This window comes from Mirounga leonina, unplaced genomic scaffold (assembly GCF_011800145.1).
Source record: "Mirounga leonina isolate KUSES-001 unplaced genomic scaffold, KU_Mleo_1.0 Mir_174, whole genome shotgun sequence".
In the NCBI taxonomy this organism is placed as follows: Eukaryota; Metazoa; Chordata; class Mammalia; order Carnivora; family Phocidae; genus Mirounga; species Mirounga leonina.
The window spans coordinates 36,992,213-37,019,268 of NW_023270451.1; the positions used below are offsets into that span (position 1 = coordinate 36,992,213).

Below are 27,056 nucleotides of genomic sequence, written 5' to 3' on the forward strand. Positions count from 1 at the left end.
GAAGATCTGACTTGATGCTATTCATAGAGCACAGAGGAACTGAGTTGGTACTTTTTTCAGTAGACACTGATTCCATCTGTTCATCAGCTTTTTTAATATCCTTAAATGAAGAATTTACATGTTACTATTAGAATAATGTTTTCAAAATTCAAAAGACTTTTATTAAGCATCCCTCTAAAACTGCATTGCCTCTGATACTGAAAGTCTATATTCCTGTGCAGCTCTTACTGAAGTTTTCAGGCTTGATAGGGTTTTTTTTGCATGCATTTTTTCTGATGAGAAATCTACTGTCATTTTTATCTCTGCTCCTTTCTATGTAATGTGTCTTGTTTTTTCCCCCTATGGCTGCTTTTAAGATTTTCCTCTTTATCTCTACTACTAAATAATTTGATTTTGATATACCTTGGAGTAGTTTCCTTCATGTTTCTTGTGTTGAGCTTCTTGGATCTGTGGGATCACAGCTTTCATCAAATGTAGAAACATTTTACCATTGTTTCTTCAAATATTTTTATCCCACCTTAGGGATACCAATTACACATACATTAGGCAGGTTGATTTTGTCTCACACCTCACTTATATTTTCTTAATATATTTTTTATTCTCTTTTCTCTCTGTGTTTAATTTTGGATAGTGTCAATTGCTGTCTTTGAGTTCACTTGCCTTTTCTTCTGCAATATTTAATTCATCATTCCCATCTACGTTTTTTTCATAGACATTGTATTTTTCATACCTAGAAAATGATTATGGTCATTTTTGTAGTTTAGATGTCTCTACTTTATTTTTTGGACATATGGAATAGAGCTACCATAATTGTTTTAATGTCCTTGTGTACTAATTCTTACATCTATATTAGTTCTGGGGCAGTTTGATTAATTGATTTTTCTCCTCATTATTGGTTGTATTTTCTTGCTGTTTTGCTTGCCTGGTCGTTTTTTTAATGGATGTCAAAAATAGTGAATTTTTCATTGTTGGGTGCTGGGGGTTTTTTTTTCTTGGCTTTGCTTTTAATTTTTGTTAGGCTAGATTAGAGCCATGTTAGGTCTAGAGCAAATTATTCTTTACTGCTGAGGTATGAGTCTTTGTACTCTACTCAATACCTCTACGCATTTTGAAGTTTTACAGTCATGCTGTTTAGAACAGGCATTATTTCCTGTCCTCTATGAGTGCTGGGTGTGGTATCCTCTAATCCTTTCAAAGAGCTCTTTTCCAGCCTTGAGTAGTTTCTTCACCATGTTATACTAGGAAACTCTCTACGTAGTGATAAGAAAAAGTCTCCACTATATATTATTAGTTTTGTTTTGTTTTTTTTAGGTGCCTAATAATGTATATAGTGTGTTAACCTCTGTGTAAGAAAGGATGGGCATACATAATTGCATTTGCTTGTACTTTCAAAAATGAACATTATAACTATTAAAAGCAGTGACCTATGGGAGGGGAAATTAGAAAACCAGGTGAAATAGGGGATGGGGATTAAGGAGTGCACTTGTCAGTGATGAGTACTGGGTAATGTATGGAATTGTTGAATCACTATATTGTACACCTGAAACTAATAAAACCCTGTCTGTTTCAAAAAAAAAAGAAAGAAAACCAGGTGAGGCAGGACATGCATGGAAGCAAGAATTCTCAATGTCTACTTTTTTATTTATTATTTTGATTTTTGAACTATGTGAAGGTATTGTCTGTTTTATTTTTTATTTAAAAAAACTTTTTTATTGTGCTTGCTTCAGCAGCACATATACTATAAAAAAAAGATTTTATTAAGTAATTTCTCTGCCCAATGTGGGACTCGAACTCATGATCCCAAGATCAAGGGTCACATGCTGTAGTGACTGAGCCAGCCAGGCACCCCAAGTATTGTCTATTTTTATTTTTTCTTTTATTTATTTATTCATTTATTTATTTATTTATTTTAAGTCTTATTCTTGATAGTCCATATTGGGTTGAAAACAAAAGTCTGTCTTTTTTTTAAAATACAATTTACTCTTCATTTTTTGAGGCACTGCTTTGGTATTATCCTTTTCCAAATTATTCACTTTTTTATTTTTTATAAAATTTAGAAACCACCCATCTTTTAAATCATACATAATAAACTATCAGAGGGTATATTTATAAATATTGTTTAAATGAAGTATATGTTATAGAATCAAAAATAGCTCTTTTGGTATGTATGCCGAGTATTATAAGATCACTCTTAAAGATCAGTAATTCTCATCATTATCCGCATTTCAACAGAAGGAGTTTAAATAGGTATACTTCATTCATGTGTGGAACTGTTACAAAGATATACACTTGCCAAATGAAGGCCTGTCTTTAGTGCTGGTACAAGATACAGGAAAAGAAAATTTGCAGGGTATGGGAAGCAGTCAATGCAAAGGGCTTTAGTCACATTAACAGGAACACATCATGTCACAGAGATGCAGCAAAGTTTGTGAACTTAGAGCCTTCAAAGGACCTGAGCTGTGTTGCAGCATTGCCACCTACCCACTATATGAACTAGCATCCATTACTTAATTTCTGTGAGCCTCAATTTTCCTGTCTCTCAGAAACCTACCTTCCCAGACAGCTGATAGGACTGTGTGAGCAAAACCAAACAGAGGAACGTTACAGAACCTTTTACACTCTTAACACTCTTTATGTTTTCAAAAGTAAGAATTATTTTTGCCATCAGTAATTAATAATTAATTTTACGGCCTCCCTACTTCTTTTTTAAAGATAACAAAACTACGACCCTGGGTGGGTCAGTCGGTTAAGCGTCTGCCTTCGGCTCAGGTGACAATCTCAGGGTCCTGAGATAGAGCCCTGCATTGGGCTCTCTGCTCAGCAGGGAGTCGGCTTCTTCCTCTCCCTCTGTGCTCTCTCTCTCTCTTTGTCTCTCTTGCTCTCTCTCAAATTAAATAAATAAATAAGTAAATCTTTTTTTAAAAAAAGATAAAATCAATGTCAGTCACCTGAAATTAAAATTATACACACACATATATAATTTAATATATGTATTTAATATTTAACATGATTATATTCGGTTGTCTTAAGGAGTAAAAAGACAAAAAAAAGTAGCAAAAATAATTCAAAATATCATGCCTATATTTATTCATTACAGCATCAATCATTTTTACCTTGATATTTATAATCTCTTAGATCTCAAAAACATGGTAAGATTGACCTCTAGGGGAAAAAATAGAATCTAAGGGTTGAGAAAGACCTTGAAAGTCCTGTATCCATATGTAGATACAGAGTGTTGGGTAGTTTATAAAGGACAAATATCATTTATATAAACAATTCCCCCATTCTGAAACCTCCAATAAGTTGTATTCCCTACAGAAGAAACACTACTTAACATTGCTTTATATGAACTAGCCCCAAATATTCTATTCCTAGCCCCATGTTCCATTCTTCACACACCTCTGCTATATGTGAACCTCAGTATTTTTCAGAAATCCGTGTTCTTTTAGGCCCAACTGCCTGGTCTTGCTGTAGCCTCTATCATAATTGCCCCTCCTCTCTTTTTCCCACTTGGCAAATCTCTGTCCATTCATTAAGACCCTACTCAAAAGTCATCTATTTGGCAATCTTTCTCTATTCATCTAAACAGTTAATTATTTCTGTTCCCCTGTAATATTTTTATATAACTCCTGTATACACTTTTTACTTTATGTTGTAATTCTTTTTTTGCCCCCGTTATTAGCTCTGTCAAGGGCTTTGGAATTGCCCTCGGTAAATACTCGAGGGTCTGCAGCTTGAAGATATTTGATTAATAATTTAAAATCAGGTATTTATGGGGTACCTGGGTGGCTTAGTTGGTTAAGTGTCTGACTCTTGATTTTGGCTCAGGCCATGATCACAGGGTCCTGCGATAGAGCCCCACATTAGGCTCCATGCTGAGAGTGGAGCCTGCTTAAGATTCTCTCTCTCCCTTTCCCGCCCCTAGTCATAGGTGCTAGTCATATCTCATTATCTCATATTTTTAGAAAAGAAGCATGAAAAAGGGCTGCTGGAGGTAGAAACAACTATCTGTATTATCTAGTCTATGTGATAGGAGATGTAGGTTAAATATAATACACATTTAGATGCTTTGAATAATAATTATAGAGTCTCATTATTATAATGTTATTGAAGTCATGACAGGGAGAGACCCTACCTTGGATAGATGTTAAACTATCCTTTTTTTTCCTTTTTTAATCTACCTTTTTTAAGGACTCGCAATATCTATGCTTGACACAAACCAGCTGAGGTACACCTACATAGAAACCTTTTTACTTTTACCAGTGGTTAGGGCCAGCTACATAGTTTATGAAGCCCAGTGAGAAATGAAAATGTGGGGCCTCTTAATCAAAAATTATTAAGAATTACGAGATGACAACAGCAGAGCATAAACCAAGAGTGGGATCCTTCTAAGCACAGGGCCTTGAGCAACTGCACAGTTCATATACCCATGAAATTGGTCTCTACTGCCACCATGACTAGGAGGAAATTTTGACTATGATATAGTGACCTGTCCTCAGTTCTGAGCTTTAGGTGTCATTCCTCCTTACTAACTCAAATTATAACATTCTTAGTTGGCATGGTTGAGTACAAAACATGCATACATGCACACACGCACACACACACACATCAGGCATGTTTATACCTATATTGAATATGTATATATGTGTGTATGTACTCCTGACATAAATATATTTTTATATGTGTATGTGTATTCACAGATGACTATATTTCAAGAACCAAAATTAGTAACAATATCTGCTTAATGCAGAAGCCTAGACTTGATGATTTGTAGTATCTCCATCCCCAATCCTATTTCCCTAAGTAATTTTAAAAATTAAAGTCCAGGTAGAATACCCAACTTAGGTAGTTAACCACCTCTCTGTTGCCATTTGGAACGTGAATGATATATATGATTTCACTGGAATTTTTCTTTTTTTTTTTTTAATTTAAATTCAATTAGCCAAGGTGTAGTACATCATTAGTTTTTGATATAATGTTCAATATTTCATGAGTTGAATATATCACCCAGTGCTCATCATATCATGTGCCCTCTTTAATTTCCATCACCCAGTTACCCCATCCCCCCACCCACCTCTCTTTCCACAACCCTCAGTTTGTTTTGTGGAGTTAAGAGTCTCATATGGTTTGTCTCTCTGATTTCTTCCCATTCAGTTTTCCCTCCCTTCCCCTATTGTCCTCTGCACTATTCCTTATGTTCCACATATTAGTGAAACCATATGATAATTCTGTTTCTCTGATTGACTTATTTCACTTAGCATGATACCCTCCAGTTCCATCCATGTCGATGTAAATGGTAGATATTCATCCTATCTGATTGCTGAGCAATATTCCATTGTATATATGAACCACATCTTCTTTATCCATTCATCTGTTGAAGGACATCTTGGCTCCTTCCACAGTTTGGCTATTGTGGACATGGATCTATGAACATTGGGGTGCAGGTGCCCCTTCTTTTCCCTACATCTGTATCTTTGGGGTAAATACCCAGTAGTGCAATTGCTGGGTCGTAGGGTAGCTCTATTTTTAATGTCCTGAGGAACCTCCATACTGTTTTCCAGAGTGGCTGCACCAGCTTGCATTCCCACCAACAGTGTAGAGGGTTCCTTTTTCTCCACATTCTCACCAACATTTTTTGTTCCCTGTCTTGTTAATTTTAGCCATTCTGACTGGTGTAAGGTGGTCTCTCATTGTGGTTATGATTTGTATTTCCCTGATGGCAAGTGATGTGGAGCATTTTTTTCATGTGTCTGTTGGCCATTTGTATGCCTTCTTTGGAGAAGTGTCTGTTCATGTCTTCGGCCTATTTCTTGACTGGATTATTTGTTTTTTGGGTGTTGAGTTTGAGAAGTTCTTTATAGATCTTGGATACCAGCCCTTTATCTGTAATGTCATTTGCAAATATCTTCTCCCATTCCGTAGGTTGCCTTTTAGTTTTATTGATTGCTCCTTTGCTGTGCAGAAGCTTTTTATCTTGATGAAGTCCCAATAGTTCATTTTTGCTTTTGTTTCCCTTGCCTTTAGAGACGTGCCTTGCAAAAAGTTGCTTTGTCCAAGGTTTAAGAGGTTGCTGCCTGTGTTCTCCTCTAGGATTTTGATATATTCCTGTCTCACATTTAGATCTTCCATCCATTTTGAGTTTATCTTTGTATATGGTGTAAGAGAATATCCCGTTTCATTCTTCTGCATGTGGCTGTCCAATTTTCCCAGCACCATTTATTGAAGAGACTGTCTTTTTTCCATTGGATATTCTTTCCTGCTTTGTCAAAGATTGGTTGACCATAGAGTTGAGGGTCCATTTCTGGGCTCACGGTAACTTTTCTGACCCTAGACCATGAATCCCAAAGGTTTTAATTTATAGTTACATGACCATATCTCCCGGTTGTCCTGAGAAACTTCCAGTTTGCCACTTTTGTCCAACTCAAGAGTGTCCTAGTCTGGATAATTCTCCAGATGGTCATCATAACATAAACCAAATGCTTCAAAATATACCTTTATTTTTTTATTTTAAAGAAGGTACTGTAAAAATAATGGTAAAAAAAAGACCAGTTCTTCATAATTACATCTATTTGTTTCTAGTGTGCATATATATGTTACTCATAGGAACAAAGTTATTAGAAATAGAACTTACCCAAATTATTTTAGCTTTCTTGCTTTTATTTTTATTTATTTAGCTTTCTTGCTTTTAAACAAAAATGAAACGCATTTACATTAAATAATTAAGAAAACTGAGACAAGAAGAATACAATCCATAGGCCCAGTAATTAAATACAGGCACTATGAGTATGTTGGTATATTTTTATATAGGTATAATCTTCTATGGATAAATTTTTTAACATAGTTACAACATGATACATAAACTTCCATATAATATTTTGTTATTAATCTGTTTCCACATTATTATTTAATCTTAATAATTTGTTCTGAAAAGTTTTCTTCTCTTATAGACTTGGAATAGAATTTGCAAGAAATACTCATCTGCAGAGAATATGACCCTTTTCAGAGACTAGAGAACACCATACCAGATTCTAGTACCAGTCCTTCCAGTGACTGGCTGAGCCTTAAGAAAGCTTCTTAAATTTTCTGAACTCCCAATTTCCTTTTCTGTAATTGATAAGAATAAAACTAAGAACTATAAAAGCAAATAGCAGTAATATAGCAGTACTACTAATAGTAATAATATTAGCTATCAGTTCTTGAGCACCAGAAAATTTTTAGTGTGCCTGTAGTATGCCAAAAGTATCCATTATTGTGCTAGGCATTTATAGAAAATACATTATTTCAAGAATAGTCCAGACAGTCTTGTAGAGGAGCAATAAAGCTGGAAGACTCAGATTAACAGATATCAAGGCCTGTTTTAAATTTGTAGTAGTTAAGACAGTATAGCATTGGTGCAATAATAGACAAACTGAATAGCAGAACAGTATACAGAATACAAAAACAGACACAAAGTAACAGTCACTTGATTTAATGACAAAGACAAATCTGAAGTGCAATAAAGTAAGAATGGTCTTTTTGGAAATGCTGTTAGGACATTTGTTTAACCAGATGGGAAAATGTACATTGATTCCTACTTTACATCACATACAAAAGTCAATTCCAGATAAATTATAGATCTAAATATGAAAGACAAAATGATAAACATAGTAAGGTAAAAGATAGGAAAACATCTATGTGACATTAGAGTAGAAAAAGATTTCTTAAAATAGGACACAAAATACATAAATTATGCAAAAAGTTGACAAATTGCACTTCACTAAAATTTTTTTTAATTCTCTTCAGAAAGATATCATTAAGAGAGTGGAAAGACAACCATTTAGGGGTGGAAATCATTGTAATAGTATGTGACTAAGTCCTCATATATAGAATATATAAACAAGTCCTGAAAATTAACAAGAATAAGACAGTTCCAACAGAAAACCAAGCAAAACCTGACAATTCACAACAGAGAATATCCAAATTGTCACCAACCATATGAAAAGTTGTTCAACTTTCTCAGTCATCAGGGAAATGTAAATAAAGCCACAATATGATAGTACCCACCTACCAGACAAAGACAGAAAGTACCAAGTGTTAGAATATAGAGTAGCCATAACTCTCCTGCAGTTTTGGGAGTTTATAAATTGGGAAAACCACTTTAAAAAGCTGTTTGGTAGAACCTAAAAAAGCTGGGCAGTTCTTCTCAGTATATAACTAGAAGAATGCTCTACATGTGTTCATCCAGTAAAAATGTATAGGAATCTATTCATAACAGAAAAAAACCTGGAACTATCCAAATGCCAATCGGCAATAGTATGGATAAATGAATTGTGGTATATACAAATGGAATTTTGCTCAGTAATAAGAATGAATGATCTATAACTATATACAACAAAATGGATGACTATCAAAAAATATAATGTTGAACAAAAACTCACAGACACAGAAGGGTGTATATTGCATGGTTCCACTTATATAAAATACAACAGAAAATCAAAACTAATCTATGCTGTTTAAAGTCAGGATAGTGATTACCGTTGGTGTGGATGAGCGGTAACAATGATTGAAGAGAGCCTGAAGAGTTTCAGGGTGCTGGTAATGATCTTTTTTTAATCTGGATACTATGCATGTGGATGTATTTGGTTTGTCAAAATGCACTGATCTATACATTTATGTGTACTTTTCCACATCTATAAGATACTTGTTAAAAGAGGTGAAGACATATATTACCTTGAATTCATACCCCACTAGTTAAGTAATATCCCCATTTTAGAGATGAAGAAAATAGTGAGTTTAAGTTACTGAATTACTTTTAGTTACTAATAACCAGGCAACTATTACATAGCTCAGATTAAATGATCTTTAGTTTCCTGTCTAGTTCAAGATACTATAATTTTATAAATCCACCAAATTAGTATCCAGTTAACTTTCTGATTTTCTTTTTATGCTAATTTTTTTGGCCTTCCTAATCTATTAAAGTCCAAATTTCTATATTCACAGATAAGTTTCCTTGATATTTAAAATAATACTACAGGGGCATATGGGTGACTTAGTTGGATGAGCATCTGATTATTGATTTTGGCTCAGGGTTGTGAGATCAAGCCCTGTGTCAGGCTCTGCGCTTCATGGGGAATCTGCTTGAGATTCTCTCCCTACCACTCCTTCTTACTTACGTGTACACTCTCTCTCAAATAAATAAATTTTTAAAAGCAATAAAATAATACTACAGTAACCTTTCTTGAATATTGCAGAGTTTGTTATTTGTATTAATTTCATGTTTATTTTCTATACTTACTGTTTTGTAGGCAAGCAAAGGTCGGACTACAATTGTCATAGCACACCGACTTTCCACTATTCGAAGTGCAGATCTCATTGTGACTATGAAAGATGGGATGGTGGTGGAAAAAGGAACACATACTGAACTAATAGCAAAGCAAGGTCTATATTATTCACTTGCAATGTCACAGGTATGTTTATGTGACATAATGCTATGTTAGCAGGGTTTTTTTTTAACTTTTCAGAGATCATACCACAGAAGTCCTGAATCATAATCTTAGTTTTCACAAAGCAACCAAGGCTTATTTATAATTCCTCAATGAAGAAATTCAATGTGACTAATATCCTCTTCATTGTGCTAGATAATATAATGAAAATTAAAGAATTAATGGGTACATAGTACCTAATAGTTGCCAGGCACACTGCAAATAGGCTTCAAAGCTTGTACATGGCCGATCCAGAACAGTCTAACTCTATATACTGTCATCTTTTTATGAGAACACAAATTTAACACATAATGCCTACTTAAATACTGAAAACTTAGCTACAGAGGCAAAATGCAGAATCTTTCATACGGATGTTACAAAATGTAGAAATAACCAAAGTTGGTGGGGAGAAGGGGAGTTAGATTACCCATGGAAGGTTTCATGAAGAGGTCTTGAAGACTGGAAGGTGGGAGTTAGAAGAGGAAGAGAAGTCTGCATAGGTGGAACAGCACCACGGAGGTAAGAAGGAACTTGGTGTGCAACAAACAGAAAGACCAACCTTCCTTCCATGAGTAAAGATGAATGTTGGGAGAACAATCAAAAAGTTATATTAGAAAGCCAAATCATGGAAGTTCTTAGAAACCAGGCAGAATAGGTTTTTTTTTTTTCACTCTGACTTACTTTATTGTGTCAGAATCACCTAACACAGTGCCTCACACACAGTGGACATTCAGTAAATGCCTGCTGAATGAAGGGATGTACACACAAATGTATGTGTATATAAACCACATCCTCTCAGGTAGATCAGAAAGCTTATGGTACCCATTCAAAAGGAGGCATGAAAATGCTGGAGGCATTCTGGCAAATTCCTTTTTTTAGGATCCACATTTCTGCATACCAGGTGATCTCACATAGTTTTTTCATTAGAACACATTAATGTAAATTATAGGAATTAAGCTGTAGCTAACTTCCTCCTTCTGGCCCAGTCTTCTTCTCTTGACCTGGAAGGCAGTCTTCTTTTCAAGGGGTCATGTACAGACAACAAATCTCACCCCTTTGCAGTTTATTTTACTTTTTCAACTTTCTGATTATATTTTTGATGTCAATATTATTATTTCATATATAAAGGACTTATACAACTCAACACCAAAAAAACAAATCCAATTAAAAAATGTGCAGAAGACATAAATAGACATTTATCCAAAGAAGACATTCAGATGGCCAACATGAAAAGCTACTCAACACTACTCATCATAGGGAAATGCAAATCAAAACTACAATAAGATATCATCTCACACCTGTCAGAATGGCTAAAACAAAAAACACAAGAAACAACAAGTGTTGGTGAAGAGGTGGAGAAAAAGGAACCCTCATGCACTATTGGTGGAAATGCAAACTGGTGAAGCCATTGTGGAAAACTGTATGGAGGGTCCTCAAAAAGTTAAAAATAGAACTACGCTCTGACCCAGTAATTACACTACTTGATATTTACCCCAAAAATGCAAAAACACTAATCCAAAGGGAAACATGCACCCCCTATGTTTATTGTAGCTTTATCTACAATAGCCAAATTATGGAAGCAACCCAAGTGTTCATTGAGTGATAAATGGAGAAAGAAGATGTGGTGTATATATACAATGGAATATTATTCAGCCATAAAAAGTAATGAAATCTTGCCATTGGCAACAACATGGATGGAGCTAGAGAGTATAATGCTCAGTGAAGTAGGTCAGTCAGAGAAAGAAAAATATCATTTCATTCATGTGTGGAATTTAAGAAACAAAACAAATAAGTAAAAGTAAAAAAAGAGAGAGAAACCAAGAAAGAGACTCTTTAAATATAGAGAACAAACTGATGATTACGAGAGGGGAGGTGGATGGGGGGGAGGGGAGGGTAAACTAAATAGGTGATGGGGATTAAAGAGTACACTTATCATGACCAGCACTGAGTAATGTATAGAATTGTTGAATCACTATACTGTACATGTGAAACTAATGTAACACTGTATGTTAACCATAGTGGAATTAAAATTTAAAACTTAATAAATAATATTTCACAAATTAGGAAATTTAGAAAGTTATGACCCTCCATCTCCTCACCAAACTTGAAACTTTCACATTTAAAACCCTAGCTTTCTCTACAATGCTAGAATGAATTATTTTTAAACATCTGCTATAAAGCAGTGATAATAAAAAAAAAGTTTGAAAATATAATCTTATATTGATTCAAAAACTGCCAGTTCCAATTTTATTTCCCATTAGGCCGTATATTCCTTTAAAAATAAAAGTTAGCTGTTATATGCCAGTTGAATTTGCATGATTTTCATTCCAGAGTAGACTTAATAATTTATGAAATTATGAAGTTCAATATTTTTGAACTAATCACAATAATAAAAGAAAATAGCTATGGTTAAATTAACCCTATTTTGAGATTTTTTTAAAACCACTACACTCAGATCTCTTTGAGGTAACATGTTTTTATTTTTCATTATAACTAAACAAAAAACTCTATTATTAGGTCTTAGGTTAAAGAGTTTCACAATGTAAGGAAAATAAAAATGGAATGTTTGTGGTATAAATGTACAAATACTTAAAACACCGTATTCAAAATGGATTAGTAGTCTCATTACCTAAAATAATGTTCATTCTGATAAAACAATACCATTTTTAATATTCAGTGAACAGCTACGATATTCTGGGTACTGCATAGTAAATATAACAATCCATGATATCTACATAGACAGTAACTCATTTCTGAAACTCTGGAAGTGTGTATTTGCCACCATGCCTATAGTGTCCAGATGAATCAGTTTATTAGAATCCATGATGATCATAAGTACTAAGAAGTTAATGTTGCTAAGAGAATCAATCCCAGGAAACATAGCAGTGGTTAGGATTATGGGCTCTGGAGACACTGTTAACTTGAAAATCCTGATTCTGCCACCTAATAGTTTTTAGGACCTTAGGCGAATTATTTAAATTCTCTGTGCCTCAGTTTTCCAATCTGTAACATGGGGAAAATAATAGTAGCTTATTTATGAATTACTGTATTAAATGAGTCATTCATGTGAAGTGCTTAGAATCATTGTTGGCATGCTAAATTTTATTATATTACTAATATTAGCATTATCCAACCAAACTTTTTATAGAAGTTCAAACCATGAAGATTAATGCTGTAATTATTTATCTTGAACATACATGATTATTTTCAAACCTATTCCTTTAGTCATACGTGATTATTTTCAGACCTATTCCTTTAGTGATTTTTCACATGAATATTAAATAAAAACAGGTATAGATAGATACATACCAAAACTTCCTGTCATCATTATTTTGTCTAGCAGCCTTCTCGGCCTTCTTAGAAAAATTTATTATGAGAAGAGGTCAAAATTTTATTTTAAACTTGCCACAAAGTAAATAGCTCCTGAAAAAAGCCAAGTAAAAGATTTCTTTCTTGGTAGAGAAATTTATAGAAAAAAAAGAGAAAGTGATAGCATAGAATAATGTCTGATTAAAGATGATAGGCTACTATAAGGCTGGTTAAAGTTTACTGTACTTTGAGATGCCCGATTAACAGTTATTAAGCTCGTCCAAGAATCACAGTCACTGGAAAGCTTTCCATGTGCCTATTCTCCTTTGCACCTAAATCCACCTAAGGCTTTCTGTCTCCCCTCCCCGTCTCTTCATGGGGAAGCCACAGATTTACTCACACCACATAGGGATGAGCAGAAAATATGTAGTTCCTTTATTTCACGGAATTTGGTCTCATTTCTCTGAGTAGCAAGAAAAGCAAAAACTAGACTTAGAGCAATCTGGTTTAGAACTTCATCCTATCCTGTGATTTAAACAGTTTTGTTTTGTTTTGTTTTAAGTTGTTGTCTCTGGGATTTCTTATTCTCTAGGAGCTGATGCTACTGATTTTGCTTTCTGAACAATTTGGAATGGGCCGCAGTTGCAGGCCTGGAAAATGTTATTGTCTCCTGAGATTTCTCTCAGGCCCAGGGCCAGCATCACATTTAAGTGCCTAGCTATATGTTATAAATTTATAAGCTCCATAAAAGGCTAGGAAAAATGAGTCAGAAAGAGTATCTTTGAGTCATCTCCCTCACAAAGCTCTTTTTACTAAAATCTGTCCCTACTAATGGAATAATTGTTTTGAACTAAGGCATTGTTTTCTCCAGTTAATTGTACAGGTCTTTGGAAAAGAAGGCACAACAAGCTATTGTCTCCCACTAACATTTTAGTATAAGTTGGACTTTTTAGCTCTCTATCAAGCCTGAAAACTTCAGTAAGAGCTGCACAGGAATATAGACTTTCAGTATCAGAGGCAATGCAGTTTTAGAGGGATGCTTAATAAAAGTCTTGAATTTTGAAAACATTATTCTAATAGTAACATGTAAATTCTTCATTTAAGGATATTAAAAAAGCTGATGAACAGATGGAATCAGTGTCTACTGAAAAAAGTATCAACTCAGTTCCTCTGTGCTCTATGAATAGCATCAAGTCAGATCTTCCTGACAAGTCTGAGGAATCCATCCAATATAAAGAGGTAATGGTTTAACTATCAACAAGTTTTATCCACATGTTCTCCAATTAATTTTTATTTAATTCTTGTAATATTTAGAATTTACGATAAAATATTACTATAATACTAAGTGTACAAAAGCATCAGTCTTTCCCAAACTTCACTGTAATATCACTGTGATGCTCTAAGAAAGTGGCCCTCAAATAAGACCATTTATGTCACGGGTCATTTTGGGGGCAAGAAAACTTTTTAAGAATGGACTTGTTCTTCTTTTTCTAGTTCCTCTGGGCATAACAGGAATTGGCTAGTGAAAATTAAGGGAACACTAAAGAATGCAGAGGTAGCAGATAAAAGTAGCAGCCTCTACTGAGGTTGACATAGAGACCCAAGGAAGAGTCCTCATTCTTCTCCCCCAGTCAAGGCTGAGATTCACGCCTTACTTCAGAGGGCACAGCTTTGGTTCACTGATGGTAGAGAAGTTGCTAAGGTACCTCACTGGTGGAGTTTGCTGGAAATCTGTCCTGATGCCAGAACTCATTAGGTGCTAGAAGAAGCTATGGGGCACTGTTGGAACCAGAAGCTGGAGAGGTTGCCCTCTGCAGGCATTTGTGACCTGGCTAAAACACAGGCCAATGCTGTGTGGGTCCCCTGGTTACACCTCTCCTGGCCAAGCCAAGAACTGGAGAAAGCACTTAGTGGCCAAATAGGAGAAAACTGTACTCAGCAGGCACCTACTCTGACAAAACTGCAAGCAGAGCAGCAGAGAGAAAAGCTTATCCTGGAGGAGCCTTCCCAGGAAGCCACCCCAGAAAGAACAGGAAGAAAAATTCCCTCCTCCTGCAATGTTTTTCCAGTACCCTCAACAGACAGGGCTTGACATCTTATTAACTGGTAGAGGAAAAATGTTTATAAAGCAAAAGGGTGGATTTGGACCCAAGAGGTAATAAATCAGTAACCAAGACAGAGATGGTATTATTTTAAATAGAGGGAATAGCTAATATAATGACCTGGAGTTGGGGGTCACAGTGACTAAGAAGAGAGGGATAGGCAGAGAGGTGTGTGAGATACTCAGGGACCAGATCTGGTAGCACCTGTGGACCACAATAACAATTTTAGATTCTTTTCTTACTCTAACAGAAAGTCATCAGGGGTTTTTAACCAGTGGTTCATGACCCACAGGAAAATCTAGATAGAATTCAAAGGCAACTATCCTGAATATAAAAAAATATCGTAACTTTTTTCCCCACCTATTGTTGATAAAAAATTAATTTAATTATGAATATAAACAATAAACTACACTAGTATTACCAGTGCCTATGATGTCACCAATGAAAATCACAGAAATTTTTTTTAAAGATTTACTCATTTATTTGAGAGAGAGAGAGAGTGCACATGAACGGGGGAACAGCAGAGAGAGAGAGACAGAGAGAGAGAATCTCAAGCAGACTCCCCACTGAGCTCAGAGCCGATGTTGGGCTTGATCTCATGACTCTGAGATCATGACCTGAGCCAAAAGCAAGAGTCAGATGCTTAACCAACTGAGCCACCGAGGCACCCCTAAAAATCACAGAAATTTTGATATCACATTATAGTTGTTATAGATATGTTAGAATACCTTCACACTCATCACTATTATATCTTGTTATTTAATGTGCTAATAATGAAGCACAACCATAACTACCACAACTTTGAATTTTTTGTTAAATATTTTGAGTACTATATTTCAATTAATTGGTTTTCTTTGAGACCTATGGGTTATTTAGCACATTGTTATAAATTCTACTGGTAAGGAATCCTCAGACTTCACCGGTCTTCCAAAGGGGTTCGTGACACAAAGCAGGTTGAGAACTGTTGCATTAGAAGAATCTTATTCAGAAGAGTGCATGAACTGATTTGTCTGATTTGGCTGCTGTGTGGAGAATGGTATTTGGGAACCAGAGTGGGATCAAGGAGAACAGGGCAGGGAAGAGATGATGGTGGTTAAGTAATGGACCCGTTTGACCTGATTAAAGCTATCTAATGAGAAATAAATTATAGATGGAGAAGCAGCTAAGATAGGAAAAATGTTAATTCAGGTAGAAAAGCATTAGCCAACAAAGGAGCCTAAAGAATGACTGGAAAATAAAAGGAAAGCCAAGAAAGTGTAGTATCATAGAAGCTGATGAAGAAAAGTGTTACAGCTTTAGGAAACAAACTGAGGGTTACTGGAAGGGAGAGGCTTGGGGGAGGGGTAAATGGGTGATGGGCATTAAGGAGGGCACATGATATAATAATGAGCACTGGGTGTTATATGCAACTGATGAATCACTGAACTCTACCTCTGAAACTAATACACTAAATGATAATTAATTGAATTTAAATAAAATAACCTTTTAAAAAATAAATAAAAAATGTAATTTCCCCTTGTTTCCTAAAAAATAAAAAATAAAAAAAAGAGGAAGAGATCATTTGTGTCAATTGCTGTGAAAATCAGATGAAATTAGAGATTTCTGCTTCCAGCCAAGGTAGGTTAACCGGGACTGGATTTACCTTTCTGCTTGAAACACCTAAAAACGAAACAACACATGTGAAACAGTTTTCTAACATTGGACATCAGGCAGAACAAGATCGTGATCCCTGAGGAAAGGGAAACAAATGAGGAGACTCTTATCATTGGTCCAGGTTACTGCCTGGGTTGTTTCTAAGCCTCAGAACTAGAAGGGAAACACATGCAGAACACAGGAAGCCAAATTAGGGAGCATCCTCAGAGCAAAGAACAAAAAAGAGACAACTGCTCAGAGTTCCAGAGATCTCCATAGGTTCTCCATTGAGTCTTCATCTGAGTACTGATCAGCACATTTATTGAGAAAACTGCCAAAGACAGAGGAAAGATCTACCAGAAAGGATGAAAGGAATAATCATTTCACAAAGGCTCACAAAGGGTCAGGAGTAGTTCTTATTCTTTTTTAAGTTTTTATTTTAAAACTGTCTCAAAACAGTTTTATTAAAACTGTTCCAGTTAGTTAACATACAGTGTTATATTAGTTTCAAGTGTACAATATAGTGATTTAACACTTCCATACATCACCCAGTGCTCATCAGAACAAGAGCACTCCTTAATCCCCATCACCTATTTAACCCATCCCTCCCCTCTGGTAACCACCAGTTTAAGAGTAATTCTTATTAAATGAGCCAGAGTGAGCAGTTTCTAAATTCATGGGTCATAGAGTTGGATATTAAGGAAAATATTACCCTGGGAGGTGGGGTGGAAGGGGTAGAAATAGCCCCATTCTAAATGCAGCTCTGAACCCAACTAACAAAACCTAAAAGCAAACATCAATAGGATCAAACTATTTCCAAGTAATTTAAATGTGTTCCAGTACAAAGCTCAATAATATATATAAGAATTCAAAAATACTGAGGCACCTGGCTAGCTCAGTTGGTAGAGCATACAACTCTTGTTTTCAGGGTTGTAATTCAAGCCCCATATTTAGTGTAGAGATTACTTAAAAAAATAAAATCTTTGGGGTGCCTGGGTGGCTCAGTTGGTTAAGTGTCTGACTTTGGCTCAAGTCATGATCTTGGGGTTCTGGGATAGAGCCCTGCGCTGGGTTCCTCACTCAGCAACAAGTCTTCTTGTCCCTCTGCCTCTCCCCCTCTCGTGCTCGCTCTCTCTCAAAAGATAAATAAAATCTTTTAAAAAAATAAAATAAAATCCTTAAAAAAAAAAAAAAAAAGAATTCAAAAAAACCCAGTGAGTAAAATTTAGTGTCTGACATCTAATCAAAAATCACCAGACAAGTAAAGAAGCAGGAAAATAGTTCCCAAAATGAAGAGTAACTAAATCAATAGAAATAGACCCAGAAATGACACACTTGGTAGAATTAGTAGGAACAGTAAACAGTTATTATAACTGTATTTCATATGTTCCAAAGGAAAGGCAAAAACATTTGAATAAACAATGAATTTTTTTCCCAAATTTGGTGAAAACTAAAAACTCACAGATCCAAAAAGCTTAATAAATTCCAAATATAAGAAAGATAAGGTACATTATGTGAAGGCACATCATAATAAAATTGCTTAAAACCTGAAATGAGAAAAATTGAAAACAAGCAGAGAAAATCAGCATAATATATATAAGGGGGAAAAATAAGAAAATCACAAACTTCTCATTAGAAACAATGCAAACCAGAAGACAATAGAGTGATACCTTTAAACTAAAAGGGAAAAAAAAGCTCAAATTAAAATGCTACATGCAGAAAAATACTTATCAAAATTGAAGGCAAAGTACAGAATTTTTCAGGGAAAAAAAGGCTAAAATAATTTATCACCAGCAGATCTGGCTACTAGAAATGTTAAATGAAGGCCTTCAGGCAGAAGGAAAGTGATACCAAATGGAAATCTGAATCTACACAAAGGAATGAAAAATATCAAAAATAGTAAATAAATAAATGTGTTAATATAATAATGGTTAAAAATGATTAATAATTCTTTTAAGTAAGCTCCATGCCCAGCAAGGGGCTTGAACTCATGACCCTGAGATCAAGAGTTTCATGCTCTACTGACTAAGCCAGCCAGGTGCCCTAATAATGTTTTTTTAAGTATGTTTTTAAAATAATTTACTTTTCTAAGAAAAAGTAACATTAGGGTATAAGGTTTATAACAGAAGTATAAGTAAAAATGTGTAAAAACAACAGCCAAATAACTAGCAGGGAGAAATGGAAATACTCTATTTTAAGGATCCTAAATGATATGCAATATTACTTGAAGGTAGACTATGACTTTAAATAGTAGTCAAAGTCAATTTCAGAGAAAAAAAAAAATACCAGGAATAAAGAGGGTTTTTTTCCTCATAATTTTAAAAGGATCAATTTATCAAGAACTGAAAAGAGCAATAAAAATTCACAATTTTACTCAGAGATTTCAATACCTCTCTTAAATATTGATAAAACAAGTAGACAAAAATTTAGCAGAGATATAGATGACTTTAATAGCACTCTCAGCCAGGTTAACCTAATAGACATTTATAAAGGACTCCACCTATCAGCAGAAGAATATACATTCTTCTCAATGCATCTGAAACATTTATCAAGATAGACCATATTCTTTTTTTTTTTTTAAGATTTTATTTTATTTATTTGACAGAGAGAGAGAGAGACAGCTAGAGAGGGAACACAAGCAGGGGGAGTGAGAGAGGGAGAAGCAGGCTCCTGGCCGAGCAGGGAGCTCGATGCAGGCCTCGATCCCAGGACCCTGGGATCATGACCTGAGCCGAAGACAGAAGCTTAACGACTGAGCCACCCAGGTGCCCCAAGATAGACCATATTCTAAGCCATAACACAGGTCTCAATATATTTTTAAAAATTCAAATAATGCAAAATATATTACTTAACCAAAGTAGAATAACATCAGAAATCAAAAACAGAGTGACACCTGGCTGGCTCAGTTGATAGAGCATGCAACTCTTGATTGCAGAGTTGTAGGTTCAAGCCCCATGTTGGGTGTATAGATTAGTTAAAAATAAAATTATTTATAAAAAAAGAAAAAGAAAAGAAATCAAGAACAGAAAGTGGCCTGGATATCTTGAAATATGTGGAAGCTAAGCAACTCCCTTCTAAATAATGTATGGATCAAAGAAGAAATCAAAGGAGAAATTAAAAAGTATTTTGGACTGAATGAAAATGAAACCAAACATAATCAAAGTGTATCCTGTGATCCAGGAATTGTACTACTAGGTATTTACCCAAAGAGTACAAAAATACTAATTCAAAGGGATACATGCACCAGATGTTTATAGCAGCATTATCTAAAATAGCCAGATTAAGGAAACAGCCCAAGTGTCCATCAGCTGAAGAATGGATAAAGAAAATGTGGTAAATATATACAATAGACTATTACTCAGCCATAAAAAAGAATGAAATCTTACCATTTGCAATGACATGGATGGAGCTAGAGAGTATTATGCTAATGATTTAATATCATTGAGATGTCAGTTCTCCCAAGCTGATCTATAGGTTCAAATCAGAGAAAGACAAATACTGTATGATTTCACTCATATGTGGAATTTAAGATACAAAACAAACAAGCAAAGGGGAAAAAAAGAGAGAGAGAGAAGCAAACCAAGAAACAGACTCTTAACTATAGAGAACAAATTGATGGTTACCAGGGAGGCGATGGGGGGGGGTGTGGATTAAATAGGTGATGGGGATTAAGGAGTGCACTTGTCATGATGAGCACCAGGTGATGTATGGAAGTGTTGAAACACTATATTGTACACCTGAAACTAATATTACACTGCATGTTAACCAACTGGAATTTAAATTAAAACTTTAAAAAAATAACTCATTTTAAAAAAATATATGAGACTTAAAGTAGTATTGAGAAAGAAATTTATACAACTAAACACCTATATTTTATAAAAAGGAAAGACCTCAAATTAATAGTTACCCCTTAAGAGACTAGAAGGAAGAAAATCATAATAAAAAAAATTAATGAAATCCAAAGCTGGTTCTTTGAGAGTATCAATGAACTGAAAAACCACTGGACTGACTGAACAAGTTAAGAAAAAAGACACAAATTACCAATATCAAGAATGAGAGTGGTGACATCATTACAGGTTCTACAGATATTAAAAGAATAATAAGATAATCTTATGAAAACATTTAAGCAAATAAATCCTACAATTCAGATGCAATGGACAAATTCTTTGAAAGGCACCAACTACCAAAGCCCACTCAAGAATAAATTAATTAAAAAAGAATAAATTAATAGCTTGAATAATCTTACATCTGTTAAAAGGAAATTGAATTTGTAGTGAAAACATTTTCCTTAAAGAAAACTTCAGGTCCAGTTGGCTTAACTGGTGAATTATACCGAACAGAAAATTGAAGAGGAAGGAGCTCCTATTCTATGAGACCAACATTACTCTGGTATCACAATTAGCAAAGATGTTACAAGGAAACAAAATTATAGATAAATATCCAATAATGAACATAGATGGAAAAATTCTTAACAAAATTTTAGTAAATCTAATGAACACTATATAAAAAAAATTAATACATCATCACCAAGTAGGATTTATCTAAGAAGTACAAGTTTGGTTTAACATTAAGAAATTGATGTAATTCCTCTTATTAAAAAAATTAAAAGAAAAAACTAATCATCTCAATCAATGCAGAAAATTCATTTGACAAAATGCATTGTCTATTCCTGATAACTCTCAGCAAACTAGGGATTGAAAGAAATTGTCTCAACCTGATAAAGGGCAACAACAAAAGATCTACAGCTAATATCATTCTCAATGGTGAAAGACTAAGATCAAGAACAAGGCAAGGATGTACACTTCCCACCACTTTGAATCAACATTGTGCCAAGTTCCAGCCTGTGCAATAAGGCCAGAAAATAAAAACAATCCAGATAGGAAAGAAAGATATAAAAATGTCTTTATTCAGAGATAACATGATTATTTATGTAAACAGCCCTATGGAATGCACCCCAAAAAAGGTACTAAAACAGGTAATTGAGCTTATTACAAGGTTGCAGAATACATGATCAATATATAAAAATAAAAAATAGGAATTGAAATTTTAAAAATAAAGTCATATACAGTAGTATCAAAAATATGAAATCCTTGGGGATAAATTTGATAAAAATTATAAGATCCACACACTGAAATATATAAAATATCACAAAGAAAAATGAAAGGAGAGCTAAATGAGGAATATACCATGTATATCAAGAGTAAGAATGAATAAGAAGATTCAATATCATTGAGATGTCAGTTCTCCCCAAGCTGATCTACAGGTTCAAGGCAATACCAATCAATATTTCAGCAGGCTTTTTTGTAAAATTTGACAAACTATTTCTAAATGGAAAATCAAAAGGAAAAAATAAGCAAAACAACTTTGAAAAAGAACAAAGTTGGAAGATTTGTACTACCTAATTTCAATTCTTGGTATACAGCTATAGTAATCAAAATAAAGTGCCACTAGTACCAAAATAAACAAATAGATCAAATAGACCCACACATATGTGGTTAATTGTATTTAGATAAAAGTCCAAAGGCAATTCAATAGTGAATGTATAGTCTTTTCAAGAAATGATGCTATACCGCTATACAACTATATACAAAATAACCATCCTCAATCCATACCTCAGATCACAGATAAAAATTAACTCAAAATGGATTACGGACCTTGCTATAAAACTTAAAGTTAGAAAACTTCCATAAGAAAATCCAGTAGAAAGTCTTTGTGACTTTGAATTTAGCAAAGATTTCCTAGATACAACACCAAAAGCACAATTCACAAAAGAGAAAAAAATTACAAATTAGACTTCACCAAAATCAAGATTTTTTTAGGTTTCTGAAATAAATCCACTACATATGTTTACAAGAGCAAGGAGAAATCATTATCGTATTATTTATCCTCTGATCATCATGACTGCTACCTCCCCATTCACCCTCCACGTATCCCAGAAAGAGCTGACAGATACCAGAATAGTTACTTGCCTTTTGCTTTCTCTGTATAAAACCTGAGATTTTTGCATAATATAATCCTTCTTCTATAATAATACCGAGTTAAACTTAATTCTAAAAATAATCCGATGGGTGCCTGAGTGGCTCAATTGGTTAAGCGGCTGCCTTCAGCTCAGGTCATGATCCCAGGGTCCTGGGATTGAGCCCCACATCGGGCTCCCTACTCCATGGGGAGTCTGCTTCTCCCTCTCCCCCGCTTGTACTCTCCCCTGCTTGTGCTCTTCTCTCTCTCTCTCTCAAATAAATAAAATATTTTAAAAAATAATATGAGATGATAGGAGCTGATATCATCCCCCTTGGAAAGATGAAGAAACTGAGGCTTGGTGACTTACAGTAATATGCTCAGATATTGCAGAATTTTACTTGTGAATAGGAACCCCAAAACAAGTTTAAACTAAGATATTAGAAAAAATGTTTCTGAAAATAAGTCATGAAACTGGAAAACTTTCAAGCTTGAGATGCTAGTAAAATTTTTACTTTTGGTCTATGCTTAGTTCCTTTTGTCTTATCCTAGGGTATAATATTCCATCTAGGAATAGAGAAAATATGCCTATCATTTCTTCTGTGAGTATTAGCTGTCAGAATTTGTGAATTAATCTGTACTTTTTAAATGACAGTAACAGTGAAATACCAAAAGGATAAATTGCACAAATAGTCACTTTGGGGTAAGATTTACATGTCGAGGACATCAAGTCATGTGGGTGGTGAAATTTTTCTAAGAAATATTCTACTTTTACTCTGCCACTTATTATATTTGATATTTTACATTACAAATCTGTTTAAAATTGGCTAACTTCTCTAGGTTCCATTATGCTCTCAAACTGGGGTTTTAACCAAAGTATTTTTATTCATAGACAAGTCTTCCTGAAGTTTCTCTGTTTAAAATTTTTAAATTAATCAAGTCTGAATGGCTTTCTGTGGTTCTGGGGACATTGGCTGCTGTTCTAAATGGAACTGTTCATCCAGTATTTTCCATCATCTTTGCAAAAATCATAACTGTAAGTAAAGCTAATTTGCTAATATTTTTAACAATTTTAAACAAAATATAGCCTGAGAGAACAAACCTGTTGTACTTTGACCCAGCAATGGGGAAATTGGGACTTGCAGTGGGTCACCCATAGTGTAGGATCCATGATAGGAAGGTTAACTAACATTCTCAGGGGATAAGCCAGCCTCTATTGTGAAGTCTTGGCTGGGCCTTGTTGACTGGGCAATCAGTAAAGAAATTACTTTGTTTTCTAATTTTGACTCCAGTGCTGTATCAGCATTCCAAAGCACCGAAGCAATAAAATAGACAAATACAACTACTCTTCTCTCAACTAGTCCAAACAATGGCCGTTTTTTATTACCAGCCAGCTCAAGGAGAGGAAATAACAAGAGCTTGGGATTGTGCCAAGGGACTCAGGAGAGTTGATGGATTCAAGAACACAGTCACGTTAAGTCTTCAGTCTCCCAGATTTGCACAGCTACGTTTTGTCAACATAGATGCCAATATATGTATAATTACTAATTTTAGGAACAATTTCTAGGGACATGTATAAAGGTCTCACATTGCAGGTAGTACTTTAAATAGAAGAATATTAAGAAACCTAAGTTATTAGCAATTATTAGAAATAGTAACTCAAACTGGTGATTTCTTTGAAAATATACTCTGATAATAATAGCAGATAGAAGACTCATTGTCTGATCTCATATTTACATAGCTTAAGTGAGAAATTTGACAGCAAGTCATTTTTTATCATGTGTAATGAATGTAGTGGATAGAATGGTGGTACACTTCTTTTCCCCAAAAATGTATATATAATCTTATTCTTATGTTGAAATCCATTCAAAATTCCTGATAGACATTTCAGTTTTTTCTCTTTCTTTTAGATTTTCTTCCAATCACCTGATAAAAAAATCTATTCCTTTTCAGATGTTTGAAAATAATGATAAAACCACATTAAAGCATGATGCTGAGATATATTCCATGATATTTGTCATTTTGGGTGTTATTTGCTTTGTCAGTTATTTCATTCAGGTAAGCTTTTAATGGATTAAACAATCTTGAACATGATTATTTTTTATGTCATCCTCTCTGAGTTAAAAATAATATAATAAATAAAATATAAATAAGTAAATGTAGTGACTAAATGTTATAGAGAAATAGAAAAGAGAATTAAGAATAAAACAGATTTTCTTTTTGTTTTCCAGGGATTATTTTATGGCAGAGCAGGGGAAATTTTAACCATGAGATTAAGACATTTGGCATTTAAAGCCATGTTATATCAGGTCAGTGTTTAGTTGATTTTTTATTATTTTATTTAAAATGTATTTTTAAATATTCCAACTTAGTTTTTCAAGTCAATTTCTTGACACAATCTTTCCTTTGATCCCTTAAAAGCATGCTTTTTGTGTTCTAAGCAGCATCTAACATCAGAGTGCTTACAGTATATTTTTCTAATAGGAGCAAGTTCAAAATTGTTGTTTGAAAATAGAAAACAGGATTCCTTTCTCCTTGTCTTTATCTTGACAAATCTTTTTTTAAAATGTATAATGTAGTGTTTTAGGATCAGATTGAGAGGTCATATAAAACCTGAGAAGAATTAAGAGCTACAATATCTCAGGGAACATATTTTAAAAGGAGGAGTTAATTCCTCTAGTTCTCATCCATGTGCATAGCTTAAGTTTTTTCACTCCATGCTTCTGAAAGCAGCCAATCTCTCTGTCCTCATCAGAAAAGTTCTGAATTGAGGCAGGTTGGCCTGCCATACACAGATGATCAATCCCACCTGTGAAATAACTAAAACTAGGTAGATCAAGTAGTAATCTTGAGAAGTGAATCTTGGGGGCAAGTGGCAGGAATGTCTGAGATCTGCGCTTCTAAAATTCTTTCAGGAGACTGCGGTGTATTGGGTTCCCTGAAAGCTAATATTCATTTGGAGCCCTTCACCATACTTTCGTCACCAAAGCTCCCTGTGCAGGAGGAAATAGCTTCCTGCCAAGGTCATTTCTTTTTAGAAATAGAATTACTGTCCCTCCAGCTGAGTCGTCAAAGCCAGTTTTTACATCTTGTGACGTTTAGCAATAGTGCTCTGAGGGCTGCCTAGTAACAAAAGTACTTGGCCTTCTAAGAAGCCCCTGCCGGATCATGTGAGCATTGTGGAACCCAAAGATGAGATACTGCCCACCACTCCCATCTCGGAACAGAAGGGTGGGGAAGCCAGGGCCACCTGCTATGCCGCAGTCAGTACCCACAGCATAACAGGTTCTCTTTGGCAGCTGGATCTGGAGACTGGATTTTAATCTGTAAAGACCTTTAATAAAATCTTTGAGAAAGAAAGAAAAAAAAAAAATTCCTAGGCCTTTTTGCTTTTGGGGAACTACAAGCTACAAAATTCAGTAAAGCAAGTGCAAGTTTTCTCATAGCAACTTGATGCTCTGAAGCAGCTGGGGCCTGACATTCTCTGCTCAAAAGTCTGTCAGAGATCATTGGAGATTCTCCTTAATCCAGAAAAACAAAAATATACTTGAGGGATCATAAAACCATTTAATGCCTGCACGACTCACTCAAGTTAAAGTTATACTTTAATTTTGGGCGCCTGGGTGGCTCAGTTGGTTAAGCAACTGCCTTCGGCTCAGGTCATGATCCTGGAGTCCCGGGATCGAGTCCCACATCGGGCTCCCTGCTCAGCGGGGAGTCTGCTTCTCCCTCTGACCCTCCCCCTTCTCATGCTCTCTCTCTCTCATTCTCTCAAATAAATAAATAAAATCTTTAAAAAAAAAAAAGTTATACTTTAATTTTGTTTTTTATTTATGAACACTTCATGTCCTTTCCTCAAATATTTGATGGAATTAGGTGGGATTTTAATTAACTAATACTATATTTCACACTTATTGACAATTTCTGCTCATTTTTGTTTTTCCACATTCAAGGAAATTTATTTTTTTCAATTTCCAGGAATTTTTGACAGTGTACCCTGAATGTCTGAATGTTTTGAACAAAAGAATATATGTAACTTTTCCAAATACTGCTTTGAACTTCGTCTCTAGAGGTTCATAGTGTGCTTTTGGTGGAGTCTCAAGTCCAGAAGCCAGTTTAACCAGTGGTTACTCTTAATCCAATATCCTGAAGGTTAATACTAGACATTAATGCTCTGCCTACCATTAGCTATGTGAATAGCTGGGCAGTAACATTCTTGGATAAAGTAGCTTCTGCCCATAAGAATGCCCCAATTTATAAACCAGAAACTCTGATCCTTCAAAAAACACACACGTTCAAAGACACACACAGAAACTCTGAGCTATTCAGCAGATGTTATTAAATTTGCCCATAAATTCAACTCAGTCCCTTTCAGCTCATTGTTTGTTTTTCCTCTTCATGCTTTAGCATTCTTTTTGCCTCTTATCTTTGCTTTTTCAAATTGGGGAAAAAGAAGAGTAAGATATTGGGCCTTTTCTTTATAAATACCTTCCCAGTTTCAATTTTGTCTATATTAAGGGACTCCTAATGTGTACTTTTGCCTAACTCTTATTACCTGGTTTTTGTCCTAAGACTTTTTAAGGCTTAAAAAGCA

The 27,056-nt window shown here is 34.7% G+C and overlaps 1 protein-coding gene across 1 annotated transcript in view; it reads left to right on the forward strand.

Annotated features, from left to right (window-relative positions):
- The window catches only part of ABCB5 (ATP binding cassette subfamily B member 5), a 115,966-nt gene that overhangs the window by 47,308 nt on the left and 41,602 nt on the right, over positions 1–27,056 (forward strand). Inside the window, exons 14-18 of the mRNA XM_035021432.1 lie at positions 9,285–9,446; positions 13,875–14,009; positions 23,355–23,498; positions 24,416–24,520; positions 24,694–24,771. Of these exons, the coding sequence (XP_034877323.1) occupies positions 9,285–9,446; positions 13,875–14,009; positions 23,355–23,498; positions 24,416–24,520; positions 24,694–24,771 (624 nt within the window). The remainder of the gene's footprint in view (positions 1–9,284; positions 9,447–13,874; positions 14,010–23,354; positions 23,499–24,415; positions 24,521–24,693; positions 24,772–27,056) is intronic.